This window comes from Rhea americana, unplaced genomic scaffold, assembly GCF_003343005.1.
Source record: "Rhea americana isolate MKP2758 unplaced genomic scaffold, rheAme1 scaffold_51, whole genome shotgun sequence".
Taxonomy (NCBI): Eukaryota; Metazoa; Chordata; class Aves; order Rheiformes; family Rheidae; genus Rhea; species Rhea americana.
Genome location: NW_028186657.1, coordinates 5,194,605 through 5,212,718, shown reverse-complemented (window position 1 = coordinate 5,212,718; position 18,114 = coordinate 5,194,605). Strand labels below are relative to the sequence as shown.

General features: G+C 42.5%; 1 protein-coding gene across 1 annotated transcript; it reads left to right on the top strand.

Annotated features, from left to right (window-relative positions):
* The first annotated feature begins 11,374 nt into the window (after positions 1 to 11,374).
* LOC146588527 (ovomucoid) lies at positions 11,375 to 16,832 on the top strand. The gene is made up of 8 exons (XM_085317855.1): positions 11,375 to 11,657; positions 12,601 to 12,620; positions 13,459 to 13,595; positions 13,741 to 13,798; positions 14,086 to 14,222; positions 14,994 to 15,054; positions 16,060 to 16,169; positions 16,787 to 16,832. The coding sequence occupies exons 1-8, from the start codon at positions 11,603 to 11,605 to the stop codon at positions 16,830 to 16,832; spliced, it is 624 nt and encodes a 207-aa protein (XP_085173981.1). The 5' UTR covers positions 11,375 to 11,602.
* The last annotated feature ends 1,282 nt before the right edge of the window (positions 16,833 to 18,114 follow it).

The following is an 18,114-nucleotide window of genomic DNA, read 5'->3' as shown; positions in this document are numbered from 1 at the left end:
CAGGGTCACAGAAAGCAGAAAAGACCACTCACAAAAGCCTTTGATTTATTAATGCAGTAGAATAGCTCCAAACCTGGTGCCTYGCGGGAGCTGAGCAGATATCACACCTATAGTGTGGGACAGCCCTGATAAATCACTGCAGCTGCCTCGCTTCTAAAGCCGTACAAGAAGGAAAAAGATGCAGAGGCGGGCCTGTGACCATTTTAACAAAATATATAGCAAACCATAGGAAAGCAGTTCTGCAAAATAGTCATGTTTCAGCCTGCAGAGGAGGCCAAAGAGTTCAGGACATGGTGATTATATTTTCTGTCACTTTTGTCTCCATATGGATGGTAGGGTGGTAGGGGAAGCTGKGGGCCACTCTCCAGCTGCTGGCAATATAGGTATAGCCACTACATCTAGCTTCACCCAAGCAAAGACTATTTTTAGTCCATTACTTAGGGGTTAAAGGACTTCTGGACAACAACTACAGCCTCCCCGATTCAATGTCCTATTGTAGTTTACCAGAGAGTAACACAATTATTTGGACCTGTTTGGAAAGTCACTCTTTGAATTGTCAGGCTAGATTAATAGGCTGAAGGCAAATGTTCCAGACTTGGAGATGTTCTTGGTATTGTATTGGGGAATAAGGCCTTAGTACTGCCATGCTATTAGATTTTGTGGCTGGCATGTACTTTCCAAGATGATTTGTAACTAACAATGGCTTATTGTGTTTTTCTTGAATCTCTGTCCTAAGGTAAATGTTCCTTTGGTTTATATAACCTTCTTGCCATTTGCTGTTAAGGTGTTTTTGCAGAACATGCTGATTTATTCCAGTTTAACTGTGACTTGGTTTTCAAATAAACTCTACTTATGGGTAAGACCTGAATAAATTTTTTGTGGACTTTGGCATAATTTCACTTGGACTTATCTCTGATCGCTGGCTTGTGTAGGAAAACCATTAAGATCTGCACTGAGTGAYATTAGCCAGACACAGACTTGCCAAAACCTCCTCTGCGGAGCTCATTGTCTGATGACACCAAAGGCCAAATGTGAACTCAAAGAGGCACATCTCAAAACTGAGATGAAATCATAGCAATCCTGGGAAGAAGCTGAAGCAGTCACTAAACAGTTTCCATGCAGTATTCACTGATAGGTTTCTTGTGAAAGTACATAATGGGATAAATCACCAAACTAGGCCAGAAAATTGGAAAAGACCTGACAAGGGAGTTTATGTATTCACCCAGGCACAAGGGGTGTTGTAGGAARCGATACAAGTTTATAAAAGTAGGGCAGCCTTCTTCTCACTGACAGAGCTGTCTGCTGCCCCTCAGAGTCGGTTTTCAGCTGTTCCAGAGTTCCTTCTGAGCATCTGTTAATCAGATGATTTCTTTCTGCTTCATATTGATGAGGAAACAACCATCAGACCAAGACTGGCACAGTCAGGAGGAAGCACTGAACTCTTGTGGCTTAGGAGAGAGGTAGAACAATATCGGGTTTAAGTGTCAGTAATAAATCTGAAAGATGGTTTTAAGGCACAGCAGACRGAGCAGGGTGATATCTATCACCTTCTTGGTGATAGATATATATGGATTCTGCTGCTGGGGAGCACCAAGGTATCATCTTGCGAGCTCAGTGCTTGACAGACTGCAAGTATATTCAGTAASCATCTCCACTATGAAGGCGGCAGATGCTTTTGTGCTACCCAGCCACCTGCTCTGTTGCTTTTCAGATGTGTAATGCTGCAGAGCCCTGCAGCTGACTTCCTCCCCCAGCTTGGTCAAAAGATGGAGCAGCTTCCAAACCATCAGGCTTCTCTCAAAGACTGTTAGACTGGTATGCTAGAAAAAGCTTCCCCCCCCCTCCTTTTTTTTTTTTTTTTTTTTTCAGAGACGCACACTAACAGATCAGGCAAAAGGGCAGGTTTTCAGGACTGCTTTGCGGACCATTATTTTAGCACTCCCTCCATGAATGGAAATAGTTGCAGATGCAGCCTCAGTCAAGGATGCAGCGAAGAAATAGTGACTTGCCAGTGCTTGTTATGAAGGCACAGTATGATGTTCAGACATTTAAAATTTACTGATAAAATGCAGTGGGTTAAGCTCCATATATTGCCCTGCAGCTCCCTGCTGCATGCTGTCTGCTTCAAAGGCCACGGACCGAGATCCTGAGCAGTCCCAGTGCCTGACAAACTTCCACGTATTCAGACCGTGCACATTTGACTCTCAGGAATTCTGACTTACAAATGCACTGGTGTCAATCACAGATGCAACATTTTAGAAATATAAATGCCCTCTCCACTTCTTTGTTTGTCCAATTTATCTTTATAGCCTTATCAATGTTTTCTGAGCTTACAGTCATTTTTCTTACAACACAAAGAAGAGAAGTGAGGCGAATCATTCAATTTCTTGATTGATAAGTGGGATTTAGAAAACAATACTTTTTAAATAGTCTTTTTATACTAGGCTGAAAGAGATTTTTTTTTCCATCATTTATCAGCATGGTATATATCAGCACTCACCCATCTGTGACTTTAACAAACCAATACCTGACAGTCTTTGTATCTAAACTTCATTCAAAAGCTTTACCAAAAAAAGCTATAGGTTTCAACACGGTATCTGCTCTTAGCTTGTTGTTAGCTTTTCTTTCATACGCTACATTTGGTGGAGGGGCATACGGATGGGCCCAGATACTGTGTCACTCTCTTGGGGAATGCGTGGTAACTTGGCTCACCCCACTGATTTCTGAAACAATTAAAAATATTCAAGAGAGATATTAATGTGTGGCTATCGCTCTTTCCAAAATGGGAGATATTAGTGTATGACTGTTGCTCTTTCCAAAAGAATATTTAAGTGGTCTTGTTATTACCACTTCTATAACTATATATCCTTCAGATAAATGAAATCCAGAAATAATTATATGAACTCATTGTATCAGTTCTGCAGGTATATTTGACTGGCTGGAAACAGAGGAAATAGTTTGGGGTCTGAAGATTAAAAAATTAACTTAGGCCTCTATATTTGAAAGACTATAATCCTAGTATCCACCCATTTCATCCATTTCAGTATGTTCGCTCTCTGAAATGTTCACTCACTTTTTGTTATTGTCTGTTACAATTGTATTTGATTGTTTGCCATGCTCTAGGCTTCTGTTGCATGTTTGCCACTGATCAACAAGTAGATATGAAGAAAGCAGAAAGAAATAATGAAAGGGGGCCAGTCTCCAGCTGGCAAACACCTGCTTAGCCTAAAAGCCTTCTCCTGATTTTCAGCAGCTGAGGGTGCAGCCCTGTAAGTTTAAATATACTGTGGCTTTGCAAACAGAAAGAGTTCATACAGTGCATTTCTTCCTTACTTTTCATTCATAGAAGCTAAACCCTAGTTTCATTCAGGCCCACTGAGGAATGGAGACTTTTTGGAAATTTATTACTTTAGAGCTTGTCTCTGCTCTCTTTACGGCTTAGCTGCAGCACACAGCACAGGGACAGCGCTGAGTCAGGGCCCCCCGGCCAAGCTCTGGACCAGATGTGTGAACAAATGGTTTCACTTACATTAATAAATGTGGAATCAGTGCCTGTAATAKGTCAGTCCAATAGGAAAAAAAAAATGCTTTCCGAATGACAGTCCCCTGCCCCTGGCCTCTCCCTCATGCTTTCCTATTCATCCTCTGTTTTCCTCTCCACATATTGTCTGTGCTCGGGGGAAACTGTGAAGATTTAGCAGAGAAAAGAAGATAGAATGGAAATCCAAATGATGCAGCATATTCAGATGTCATAGGTTTGTTGATTGATAGGTTTATAATGCCAGAGATGCTAAAACCACTTCATTGCTGGTGGTGAACTCAGATGAACTCTCCTTCACTTGCATCATCTGTGAGTTTATTTACATTCCCATCATCTATCCTTCTTCAAGAAAAGGGACATACTGAGCCTCTAACAGAAGACTTTCCCTCCTCCCTTTCTATCCTGCTGAGGATGAGGGAAATGCTCTGACAAGAAACATCAGGGGACACAGGAACAGCGGTCGTTCCAGTGAACAGGAACGAAGGCAAACCGAGACACTGCCTGAGCTCCCGTTGCTGCCTGTGGCAGCATCCCAAATGACGTCAGCCAGATGCTGAGCAGGCAGTATAGGAATGGATATAAGCGATGCATACAGCTTCTGCTGGCATTTTATTCAGCAGTGATTTAACGCTACCTTCTAACATTGCTGTTCACCACAGCCTGCATTCAAACATATGAAGAGGAAGATGGCAAAAAGATACAAAATATGAGACAAGTAGCAGAAATATTTCTTGCTACCGAAGTGTGCACAAATAATCTTTTCTGACAACATCGGGAAAGCAAAGTGTATCCTGTTTCAGGAGACTCAGAAAATCCCTGCAGATATCAGTGCACTCAGCTTTCTTGATAGAAGTTTTGCAAATGCGGCACAGTGCCAAGCCACAAGCCATATAATCAGATGCAGCATAGCAGTCATCATGAACAAACTAACATATTAAGTCAATAGCTGCATTACTTTGCCAGTGCAATAGTTTATAGCTGGTAAAAGTCCTGCTACATACCTCAYTACCATAACTATGAAATAGTAAAATCCTGGAATTCAACAACATGTTCCTCTCTGTCAGCACCAATGGTGCTTCACCCACGTCCAGCTGCAAAGAATCAGCCCGTGTTCCCATTAAAGTTCAGCCCCGCTAAACAAATTAAATTGCTTCCCTTTCTTTTGATGTTAATATTGAAGGAAATAATATTCAGCAGTTGTGACCCTAACAGTTTTGCAGATATGGAAACCCTCTCCATCTAGTTCCACCTGTTTCAGCCAAGTGGTTCTGGCTGCAGCACCACAAGGCATCTTGTCTCTCAACCTGTTCTCCTTCTCTTTCCCACCAGGGACAGCAGTGGATTTTCATTTTTAGCCATTCTGGAGAATGTTAAGTTGCTATTGCATCTAAGCCCTCAGAGAGCACTCCCTCCCCTTTCTTTTTTACAAGATGTCTCTTAAAAAACAAACCTTCATTCATTCCACATCTCAAAGTTTCCTGCTTTTCTTTCTCTAAATGAGAGCAAGCTCCTTTATCTCTCTTGTTCAAATGTTGTGTTGCATGTGAACTTTTGCTAGCTTGCTGGACAATAAGGTCAGATCCAGGAGTGTATTTTTTTTTTGATGTTCTGCTTGCATTCTGCACAGCCTCACTTCGTAGTTTCACCTGGCAAGAAAGCTTTACCGGTGGACATGATACTGCCCCCTAACTCAGGGCAGTTACTGAGCAGAGTGTTGCCTCCAGGTTGCTGTGGCACCAATGGACTGGCACCTTTGGGAGCTGCTACCTCTGTGCACTCCCAGTTGTTTTCTCCCATACGGAATTTGTGCGTGGAAGAAGGGACACTCTTGACGTTTTATCTAACTTAAATGACACCTCAGGATAATTCCTCTCTCATTCATGTCATTATCTGTGTATAACCGTCTGCACTTCTAGGTCCCTCAGAAGAATACAGAGCCTTAGCTTGCCCTGTCCTGAGCTTGCATGAAGCAGAGCATGGACTCTGGCCCAAAGGGCTTGAGGGCCAGGTGGAGAGCTTGCAACTCTCAGGCCAGATTTACATTTTGCAGAGCAGGATCTGAAGGTTGAGAATCACAGACTGATGTGGAAATCTCACTAGCAGAACCAGGGCTGAGCTGAAAGCCTGGAGTTTGAAATGGCCTTGGCCATTTCCCCAGTGGTTATTTCAGCCCTCCAGCCTCTCTGATCAAGAGTATGTCTACTCCCTATCAGCCCGGGGGAATCAAAGGAGTCTGCCACTTGTTTACAGCTGGTCCTCCTCAAAATGCACAAACTTGGTATGTTACTTACCAAGGAAGTGGAAGGTAAACATGGAAGGATAATTACCCTCTCATGGAAAACACTCTGTGGCCAATAGACATTTCTATCAATCTAAAAAAACAGAACCGAGGGGGCACAAGCACTGAAGGCATGTTCCTGTGATAAATGAATGACTGCTGGCAGCACCCTGTGGAGAGGTGATCTGTTTTGTGGGAGACTGTAATCTCCCTCTGCAGCCAGCCTTGCTGTAGCCTTCCTAATGTAGTTATATCCGGGTTACATATCCCTCCATAAACAAGCACCAGGATGCGGCTATCCAGGGATTAAGGGACTTTCCTCAAGGCCTTAGCATTGCTCTTTGCTGCTCAGGGGGTAACACAAGTACTCGGTCCAGCTATACTGAATTGCTTTTTGCTACCCTACTCATTAGCCCATTAAAATCTCTTTTTTCTTGCTATAGGCCTTCCTTTGCAATGATTCTCAGCTAATCTTTGGTGACTTGGGTAGCTGATCGAAATCCAAGGGATGCAGCCACAATCCCCCTGCAGTGTGCTGTTCAGATGATATGTGTGCTGCTAGGTGACTGGTAACTGGCAAGTGCCTCATCTGCTGTCCTTTGGAGATGTGTTCAAATATTCCCTTGGTTTACATAACTTCAAAGCAATTTGCTTTCATAGCGGAACATGCTTATTCATTCTGTTTTCACTGTGCATTGGTCTATAAATAATGCTTCCTTGCAGATAAGAATCTATTGAATTTTTTTTTACCCTTGGAAGAATTTCTCCTGACCCAAACTCTTGAAGGAGACATTCTCAGCCTTAGCAGTGAAGCTGCCAAAGTCACTTTCTTCTGCCAGCAGCAAGCAGTAGTAAATGATGTCAAACCCAGGTTGGCTGCTGTTTCACCACAACCACCTTTTTGTTGTTACTATTTGAGTTGAGGTAAAGATGAAATGAGCAGTCAGGAACACACAGCTGAGATCACTTACGTGTCAGGAAAACTGATTAAACCAATGATTTCCACTTCCTCTGACCAGCTGTATGATAACATCTCCTGCTTGACTTCCAAGCCACCTGCCCTGCAGTATATTTACTCCAAAGAGTAAAACAGTGGGCTGTTGTCCAGCTAAGCTTTCTGCTATTTAATGCCTCCTTTCTGTGCTGCTTGTTCTAGCGGAATTTTTCCTCTTATGTGAGTAACTCTTGCCCTGTGGCACAGAGCCCTGCCCTGATGGCCTCATCATCCAGAAACCTGACTGAAGCCAGAGCACCATGCAAGCTAGTGAGGTGAGGGGTGATGGTTTGTCCTCTGAGAGCTGATACTGTGAGACCCACGTTTCTGCAGAGCATGCAACTGCTCGGGTAAGCTGGCACCCATACTGGTTTGATGTGTACAGAGGAACTGTGCCTGGTGCTCAACCATTAGTTTAGACAGCCACTTCTCACTAGGGCATTTACTATAGATTCAAAGGGTGATGTATCTCAGTTTAAGTGTGATGGTGGCTGGAGGCCTGGGCCCATCCTGAAACAGAGATTTCTGGAATTTTAATAGTAGACTGAAGTTTATTTTATGTACTTATTTATTTATTTATTTTGTATTTTAATAATGATAAAAATCTACTCTTTCTTCTCTACACATTCTTACTGGCCATCCTCTAAAAATGTATTGGGAGCTCTGCATCACTTACTTGTTGCCCTTAGCAGAGGTCTTAGGAAAACTCTGTGCTGTTCTCCCAGGTCATAGAGATACATTATATTCTTTTATTAATAAAAACTGTTTTTAGGAGAGAACATTGTATAGTTACTGTGTTAATAGAGTAATTTAGGTTGGAAGGGCTCTCTGGAGGTTTCTAGTCCAACACCTGCTCAGAGCAGGTCCAACGTCAAAGTCATGTCAGGATGCTCATGGCATTCATTGTCCAGTCAAGTTTTGAGCATCTCCAAGGAGGGAGACCTCACAGCTTTTCAGGTCCTTGCACCATTGTTTGACCAGCTTTGTGGCAAAGAATATTTTTCTTATACTCAGTCAGAGTTTCATCCTTTTGCTGTATAGCTCTGAGAAGAGTCTGGCTTCATCTTCTGTATAATCCCCATTAGGGAGCTGCAATTAGATTCCCCTGTAGCCTACTCTTCTCTAGGTTGGCCAAGCCCAGCTCCTTCAGCCTCACCTTGTATRCCCTGTGCTCCAGTCCCTGACCTGTTGGTGGCCTTTGCTGGACTCCTTCCAGCATGTCAACATTTGTCCTTGTATCAGGGGCTGGTATATTAAATTCATTGCATAAGTAATATGAAACCATGTTAGCCTTTGCTCAGAGGGTGCAAAGTTCTGCTCATGTTCTTGTTAGTTCAGGGAAAACGTTCACTGGCATTACCTGAATCAAGCTCTATTTAATGAGTTCACTAAACACAAGGATATGTTTTCATCCTGATATGTTTTAACTATATCAGAGACTTGTTGGTTTTCAAGATTAGTTTGTACGTTGCTTTCAGGCCTATCAATTTCTCCAGATACGTGGCTCAGTGTAAATAGTATTGGCCACACTGTGGCCAAGTGAAGAACAGATGGAAACCGTAATTTGAATTATACTTAGCAATTTGGAGTGAGCATAGGCAATTCTGTGAAACATTTGAGAAGTCACACCATCAACATGGCCAAAACTGTAATTGAAAATGCAAAGTAAGAAATTCCTTGGAAAAGTAAGAGGATGTTATACCAATGGCCAAATCCTGCCCTAGTGCAAGTCCAGAGACTCTCTGGAGTTCAGGACCATAAAATGTGACGCTACCTTTACTGGCTTACAGATCTTTGCCCTTGTGCTGGCCTCTGCACACATGGGGATTTTCCTCTAGCCAAGTGGTCATTAGCCATATGCTGCATTCAGCTTCAAAGATTAACAGGGGAGAGGCCATAATGCAGAGGATTACAGTATGAGATCAGTGGCAGGATTGCAAAAGAAATCCTCTTTCTAGCTGTTCTTCTAGGAGTAGCTAAGAACTGAGCAAGCTGTCTTTCTTCAACAGTCTTGGCTAGCTGGGGGATTTCCACTCTGAGGAAGGATATGCTGGAGCTGTAACCCCCATCTGCCCAGTTCTAGAAGCTGCGGATGCTGGCTGGGTGGAGGAAGGAGGCTATGAAGGAACCCCACTCCATACACTGAAGCCTGGTGATTGCTGGAGGTTATTTTTGTGTCTTGCCTGAAAGGAGTATGYGAGTGCCTCAAAGGAGGCTGATTTTTCTCAGTCAGCACTTAGCCATCATATAGACTTCCTGTCTGTATGCCTGTGAGCTGAACAGCAAGAGCGATCTCCCAAATAAGAGACAGGTGTTGTGGTGGTCTGAGGAACCTAAACCTATGGCTGCCCCGGGCCAGGAAGTGCCAGCTCCAGTTCTGAATCAGGCAACTGCAGTGGTAAAACTGTTCTGGGCACCTCCTGTGCCCCTTAGCAAGGCCTGACTGTGAGGAGGAGGTAAGTGATTATGGATGTACAGTCTTAGATTTAGGTCAGTGGTCAAGGTCCTGGGTCAGTGTGGTCAGTGTTACTGCAGGCATCCTAGTGCCTACGTGGCTGCCTGGTATAGGTCCTGGAGTCAGGGGCAAAGGTGGAGGTGCAGAACAGGATTTCCTGGGATCTGATTTCTTGACTGCTTTACTTTTGTATTGTGGTTTTGTTTGTTTGTTTGCTTGTTTTTCTTGCACTTACTCCAAGGCTCCCTGCTTTCCAGGCCAGCTGTTGAGTTCAGCGATCTGCCTAGGAGGCAATCTTGTAGTATCTTCTCATGTAAGTACTTTTTCCCAGTGTATATGGACAACTGTGTGCCTATTTTTGGTAGGATGATGCCTTCTGTATATCAATAGTGGGTGTGATCCTGCTTAGAGGACAGCACTGCTGGGTTGACAAGCATCCTGGAGCAGCAGAGTAGATACTAGGCAGCAGAATCTGCTGTGGGCTGAAAATTATCAAGTCTAGGCCTGGAAAATTGATTAGGATGACTTAGAGATCTCACTGAATTGCTACAGAAGGCAGTGGCAATGTTCCTACTCCATGTGGAAAGTATTTATCCTGATTATGCTAGGTGATTGGCAGCTTGTATATATGAACCAATGAAGACAGCAAGCACGGCATGTGGCAGGAGCTTCATAGAGTGTCTGTTGATGCTAAGGGAAAAAGGATTTCCAGAGTAAGGATGGGCAAATRCTCACAGTGTACATAAGAGCAATACACATTCAAGATGTGCTACATCTGTCAAAAATATTCATACATACTTCCTGTAATTTCTTAGAACAAAATCCAGAAGAATATGTATTCTAACACTTATTCCTGTGAGTAAACTAATCTTCTAATGTAGAAATGTAAGCTATATATCTACACAACTATGCTATCATTTTCATAACGTGCCAGTGCCCAAGATGCATGATTCTACACACTACAGTGCAATTTATACATTGCAGTGGTCTAGAGGGTATACTCTGATCCCTAAACATATCAGACACCAACACAATTGCTTAGGCTAAATTTCAGTTATTTCAGTTGCATTCCAGTTGATTAATGGATGGTGCATTGCTTTTTCCAGGGACCATCYGTAAAGCATCTCTTGCTCTGTAGCTCCCACAATGCCAAAGTCTGTGCTACGCACAGTGCTTTGAGTTCATGATGTTGAACAGGTAGGCTTACCGTTCAGACCTGTCTGAGAAATCACGACGGGATATTTGGGCTAAAGGCAGAACCCACTGTCGCAAAGTTACGTTCACTAAAATAGTGGAGGCCAAGGCCTCCTCCTAAGAAGAAGAAACTTGGAGAGTTCTGTGCAGATACTGTGCAGGTGCTGGAGGTGTGAAACAGACTGGGAAATTGGGACAGGCTCTGTTTTAAGTATCGTTTTCTAAAATATCTGTATGGGAAAAGGATCTAATGTACTTTCAAAGCTAGCTGTGTGCATGTTACTAAAACTTCAGTGTCGTTTGTTCTTGAGATGTCTTGGCAGGACATTTTGAATCAATTCGTTTAACTGTGACTTGGTCTGTAAATAAGTACTTTTGTGGATAAGGTTCGAGTGACATTTTTAGTGGAGTTTGACAGAATCTAACCTGCTTTCAAATCTTCTGCTGAGCTCTATACCTCAGCAGTGAAGCTGCCAAAAAGCTTTTTCTTTTATCAAACCAGCACTAAATACCAGTAACTCCTCAGGTTAGACAGTCTTACCAAAGTCACCTGGCAATATTTAACTAGCTCTGCTTATGGCAAAGCCACACCTGACCCATGTTCACGCCTTGCCTAGTGGTGGATATTGGGGAATGCAGAAAAAAAGCCAGAAAACAGAATGGAAATTGGGAGCTTTTTATGCTAACTTGCAAACAGGGTAGTATCTCATACCTGTACTGCTCCTTGGAAGAGGACATCTCACTAGGAGACTTTACACTGCAGAGAAGAATGACAAATCTGTTTTTCAATCCCCTCAATATTTTGCACTACATACATTTCCACTAGAACCCTAAAGCATTTGCTTTGTCAAAAAGCTGTTTGTTTGGTTTTGCCCACAGAACAAGTGATACTTGTCTCAAGCTATTAACCAAATGTCCAGCCAAAATCAATTGCCTAGTAGAGGCAGACCATTGCCTGAGAGTCAAGATCTCAATAAATATTACCAGCTTCATTGTACCAGTGACAGATTCAGCTTGTTTTTTTACGTTACAGCTGAACAGTTTAGGCTCCTGCATTTGTATATATTTGCAGTCTGCCTTRTGGAGACCATCTCAAGGGCAGAGCGCTAGCAGCCTGTGGACTCAAGAAATACTTCCACCATGACCATGGCAAGTGTTTTTGTGCTGCTCTCTCTTGCACTTTGCTGCTTCCCAGGTGAGTAACTCTCAAGGCACTGCAGAGGCTTTGTATCTGAGAGAGAAAGAGAGACCTGGTTATCTTTTTTTCTTAAAWAAAAAAAAAAAGGGGGGGGGGAAGATAGTGTCCTCAAAGACAAAGAATCTTATCCTACAAACGTCTAGTTTATCTTGGTATGTTGGCATCACACAGAATACAGGATCAGATTTCTGGACAGTCTTAAGTGGATTTCTGTTGGAAATTATTGTCCATTAAAAATAACTGCAAGTGGAGTTCTGTGCTTGTAATTGATACTGTGTACCGTTAAGGTAGATGGGTGCTTGAATCAAGGCCATAATGAAGTGGTCAGACCTCAGTAACTACTCATGGAAAATATAGTAATGGCACAAGCAAGTTCTGTGCCTAAGCCTGGTGACTTACGTGCAACACTTCCACTGCAAATGGAAAAGCAAGAGATGGAAACAAGCCAGAATTTAATGTTTCCTTCGCATATTTAGATCTGATGAAATTACAAAGTCAAAGACTTTTTTTTTAAATACACTCAGCTCTTTTGAAATGCATATTCCTGACAACATACTGTATATGTTTGTTTATCCTGTTGGTGACTATTTGCATTTGCATTTATCTGTATTGACTGATATGCAACAGCTATTCTTTAGGATCAAAAACAATGTGTAAAAGATAAGGAAGAAAAAGTTATTCTATTCAATTAATAAGTCTATCTCAAAAGAAAAAAGAAAGCAATTTAAAAACACATTTCATCACAATTAGCAATAAGAAACACTATTTATCAGCATAGAAAAAAATCACCCTGATTTATTAGTTCAGGAAACCATTCAGTAAAAACTATACAGTTTGTTACAGCATACAGGAATGCTAAATCCAGATTCTCAACTTCAGCTGAGGTCTTACTGGTAATATTGGCTTTGTTTCACATTTTCTACCTCTTTTTCTTTTCCAGAGACTGCATTGGGGGTTGAGGTGAGTGTAAGATTTTTTTTTCTGTCACTTTTTTCAGATATATGGCCAGATAGACAGTTGGTAAATGCACAATAGCCAAAGAGACAAAAAGCTAAAGCCTGCAAAAGCTTAACTGTTTTTCTCCAAACATCAGATTGATGTAACTTTAATCAATGGCTTAGTAAAACAGATATTATCTTTCTGTTAATGTTATTCTCTAGCTACACTATACTCTATAGTACATAACATTATATTACTAACATACAGTATAGACATAGACCTGATAGTATAATATAAACTATTAGGTAAAGTCCTTTCTGACTATCTCTAAATTGGCCTTAGCTCTAAGCTGGCCATATATGATGGCAATAGACTGTGGCACTAGAAACTTCCCAAATTTACCTAGTGAAAGAATAAAACTGTATAAGGCACTCCAGCTTCCACACATCACATGTGTGGATATTCCTGAGAGTTGTTGTTCTTCTGACAACACCATCCATGCTTTGAAAATGAATGAGTAATAGTGGAAGTGGAGATGTCACATTAAGGTAAGAATGAGACCCCAAAGCTCAGCCTTTGTAAAATGACATCTAGGGAGTGTAAGACTGCCACTGATTTCCCCCAGATGGTGGCTGCATGAGTGTAACCCCATCATCCTCCTCACCCACTGCATTGGGGCACAAGGTATCCCTCCAGGAAAGATCTATGTGTTACCAGATCAACACACCTGCACAAGTTTGTTCTATGGTAGCAACAAGAGTGAGAAATCCCTTGCAGGGAGGTTGTATCTGGTTTCTCTCTCCTGTAAAATGAGATATGTAAATTGTTTTCACTGCCCTGTTGTACGTTTCTTTGACAGGTCGACTGCAGTAAATATCCCAACACTACAAACGAGGAAGGCAAAGAGGTGCTGCTCTGTCCTGAGACCCTTAACCCTGTCTGTGGTACTGATGGAGTGACTTACAGCAACGAATGCCTGCTGTGTGCCTACAACATGTACGTACTGGATAGGCGAGCTCTCCTTGTAAGCAGGCAAACTCAAATGAGTCTGCTTTTCTTATATTAGATATATATTCCCAGCACTTAAGATGCAGCAAGAACCCTTTGCTGAACTTCCTAATGCCTATCTTTTCCTCTCCAGYGAATATGGAACCAATGTCAGCAAAGACCACGACGGAGAATGCAAGGAAGTTGTTCCTGTAAGTGAAATGAAGGGCAAGGCAAGGGTCAGGTCCTTTGACCAGGCAGTGGTCAAAGCTGCTTATTGACTTCCCCAAGAGACATTTGAAACTCCTAAATAAGAGGATGTATGAAATGCCAAAATCTTATATTGGTGGTGTTACAGTGAAACTTCACCATAATGACACAAAAGGCCTTTTTCCTACTGTGGTGGACCCTCAAAAGGCTGAAGGCACATACCCACCAGATACACTTGCTTCCTATAAACAAGCCTTCACCAGCATTTTGTTGTATGCCCCTTCCACAGATTGACTGCAGTAAATATTCCAACACTACAAATGAGGAAGGCAAAGAGGTGCCGGTCTGCACGAAGATCCTCAGCCCTGTCTGCGGTACCGATGGGGTGACTTACAGCAACGAATGCCTGCTGTGYGCTCACAATGCGTAAGTACTGTGTATGCAGAGCTCTCCTTGCGAGTGGGCAACAAGCACTTTGGACTACTGGCAGCTGCACTTTTAAACAGCAGAATTTCTACCATGGCCTTTTCTGTAAGTCTTGTGGATTCTGACCTTCCTCCTTCCCTGATAAGCAGACCCTGTTCACCTTTGTGCTCAAAGGAAAACTATACCTTTCATCTCCAAGTAGAGGTCTGAGTGGAGATTTAATGCAAGAAAGAATGCTTCTCTTAATGAAATTAAAACTGTCTACTGTCTGTGGCAGATGTTGCCTTGCAGAGAATAGCAAATACCTTAAGGTACAGGCATACATTGTCAAGTGACCCTGCTTCTATATTCCCTTAACACCCTGTCTCCTCTGTYGTCCTTCTCATCATACTTTAAACAGCGCTCTAGCAAGCTGGGGCACCACATCACACCATATCTAGCTAAAAACAAAAATACCACAAAGCATTTGCCTTCAAGTACACGTCTTCAAGGCCATTGAGTACCATGCTGCATGTCCAGAAAAGTGGACAAAGATGGTCTTGCATGGAGGGGGCTGGCTCTGAGCTGCGCAGATGCGAGTTGCGGTGGCCTAGCTTGCTGGGGAAACAGAGCTTCTCCTTGAGCTGTTGTCTAGAGCAGAGTAGACCCAGGCTAAGCTGGATGTATCTTGTATCCCATACCTTACACCTGAGGCTGATCAGTGTCACTGGGGCATAGAGTATAACAGAGTAGGTTGCTCACAGAGCTCCTAACACTTACCTCCTTTTCCAGAGAACAGGGTACCAGCGTTGGCAAGAAGAGTGATGGTGAATGCAAGAAGGAATTTGCTACAGTAAGTGTGAATTATATAATGAAGGGCCAGGTGTTAGCCCTGCTGATGTCAGTGGAAAGAGTGCCAGAGTCTGTAGTAACCTGCGGACTAGTACCAGGCTATGGGAGCATAGCCTCAGCATAGGGAAAGATTTTGCTTTCTCCACACATAATACACATTATCCACACTATTCACATCAGGAAAGGAAGAAAGTGACTGCACAGGAAGAGGTTAGTAAAAAATCAGTAGCAGAAATAAGTCATCAGGGCAGAGCTGAGAATAAGAAGACAGAATGGCTTTTGTGGTCAGGCTGATGGTGGCTTGATGAAGAGCCCAAACTTCAGCGGTGGTCAAAAGGACTGTATAGGACAGATTAGGAACAGAGTGAGTATATACAGCTCTTACCAAAYACTCTTCCAACCTCCAGCTCTTCTCAGCTGAGGGACTTCAACTAGATGTGCTTTCTATGCATTCAATGAGCCTCAATGAATTTCTCTTCCATGAATATGTCCAGCCTCTTCCTGGACTCGTGTAAATTTTTTGCCTTATGATATCCCTGAGTGTAGTAGCCATTGCACAAAGAAACAGAATCGCACTCATAGTATCTAGGTAGATGCTGATCTTCCCATTGTAAGACTATAGGAGAGACGCTGGGCCTACATACATTTATCAGCACCTCCACCTCTCTAGACAGTAGAATATTTCCAGTTAATTTCCTGGACAGGTTGGGAACATGATGCAATCTGATCATGAGTGTGGCATGTTCACTGAGTGAACTGCTGCTTAGATGTGCTGAGGTCATGTTATGATATGAATCTCTTCAAACAGGAAATTATGCTCTTTTTATATTATTAAATTTTTCTAGCATAGGAGAAACTGACATGTCAGCTTATTGTAGATTGTGCAAGGAAATTATTTTATTTAGGAAACAGATCATTATCTTTATCATTGAAGCTGTAGYCAGGGGTTCAAGCCCATTTTGCTGTCGACTCCTTCGTAACTTTCATATTGGATTTCTTTTTGCAGGTTGACTGCAGTGACCACCCTAAACCTGTCTGCTCGCTTGAGTATATGCCTCTGTGTGGCTCTGACAGCAAAACGTACAGCAATAAGTGTGACTTCTGCAATGCTGTTGTGTATGTACAACCATGGATCACATTTGTGGTGTTCGCTACCTCTTACAGGCACAAGCTTGTACAGCTACTGTTTCCCTGCTTACTGATAAGTGTCAGCTAGGGATCTGGGGTAGAAGAGAATACCAGGCACCACGCCAACCGTTCATTTTTTTTCATCTGAGCACATGAAGAGCTATGCCTGGTTTGTTAGTGTGAATGGTTTGAAGACCTTAATGGAGTTTTCTCACTCATTGCAAAGAAAACTAAATTTGAATCATAGACTGGTGAGGCTGGAAGGGACCTCTGGAGATCATCTAGTCCAACCCTCAGCATAGCCCTGTACGGGCACTGAACCCATGACCTTGGCATTAGCAGCACCATGCTCTAACCAACTGAGCAAAACCTGCCCCTCAAGTTTCATTATAGCTTCCCAAAATATTTTTAGTCCTAAAAATGAGTTAAACCATTGCACTCATCTCTTAATAACGAAATGAAATAGCTGATGGGATTCTCAGTCTGAGACCCTTTGGCTCTGGGGTAGGATCCTATCCAGTGCCTTCTGTAGGAGCCAAGGGAAAGGATAGATTAGAATAGGCTGTACTCTGTCTAATCCATGTCTTTCCTCCCCTCATTTTCAGGGAGAGCAATGGGACTCTCACTTTAAGCCATTTTGGAAAATGTTAAGTATCAGTGCTGAGAGAACTTGCCACAAGATCCCCACTGGTGAACCCCAAGTGAAGATCTCACCTCAGTTCATCCTGCTCTCTGGGGGACTCGGCTCATTCTTGATTTTCTTTCTCAATAAACTTAAATCAGCAACACTGTCTTGCTCAGTGCTGTCTCATGCAATGTTTTCTTCTGACTCGTTGAATGCCTGACTGAGTAGGTTACACGCTCATAGCTCTAGGGTATAGTAAGAACAGGATCTTGTTCCCCTCCCTGTCATAAAAGGCAAAAACTAAAAACAGATGTTTAAATGATACTTGGCCTAAATCAGTAATCAGGCATTTTTGGATATTTGACATTATAAGGGGCTGAAAGATTGCTCTAAACGACACCAGCTGAGGTATCATTAAGGTATTTCTGGTGCGCTTTCCCTGTGTAGACATCATCACAAAAATTAGTTGAGGCTGTGCTGTTGTAGGAACCAAGAGCTAATCTCTGGCCTCCTGAGCACAGTTCTTCAAAAAGTGTAGCATTTGGCAAGGGCAGTCTGTCAGCAAAGCCCGTGCTCTTCGGACACGTGAGTGTGCCCTGCCTGTTTGTCCAGGTCTTCCAAGTGACTTGTTTCTAGGCTTTTCTGATCTTGGATTTGTCCTTTAACTATCTTCAGGTATTTTCAGGTAAGTGCCCTCCAGGTAAGTGCCCTCCTAGAGATGGTTCCTGCTTACTTGCCTCTTCTTTTAATCCTTAAGAACRGTACTGCTTGCCAGCCAATGAAATATTTGAGCAGTGTTACATGTGATCCAAAGGCAAAATAGCCCTCTGTTTTTCAAGAGTGTGACCTCTTTCATTAGCTCTTTGTCCATTAAATTTTATTTTTTTTTCTTTATCCTTTGTTAGTGTACTGAATAGTGACATGCCCTTTCTAAAAATTAATGTCTTCCATATACATTCCTTTTGGGAATCAGAGGGGGGTGTTTGTTTTTTCTTGATGGAATGAAGTAATTTGAGGTGGGGAAAAAAAGGGATGCTTTGTAACAGCTTTTGTTGAAATTAATAGATGGATGAAGAAGTCATTTTCAAACTGAGTTCAACTCTTCTGGGATCCAAGCTAGAGGCTCGTGTCAGTGTGAGATCAGCAGACCATCAGGCTACTAATGCAAATCTAATCCATGCTGCTAATGCTCTTTAGGGAAAATAAAAGTCCAAAAATTCTCTGCAAATACTCAAAAAAGTTCCATCCCTAGCCCAGTCCAAGGACTCTCTTTAGTATTTGAGACACCTTATTGCTTCTCAGTTCACT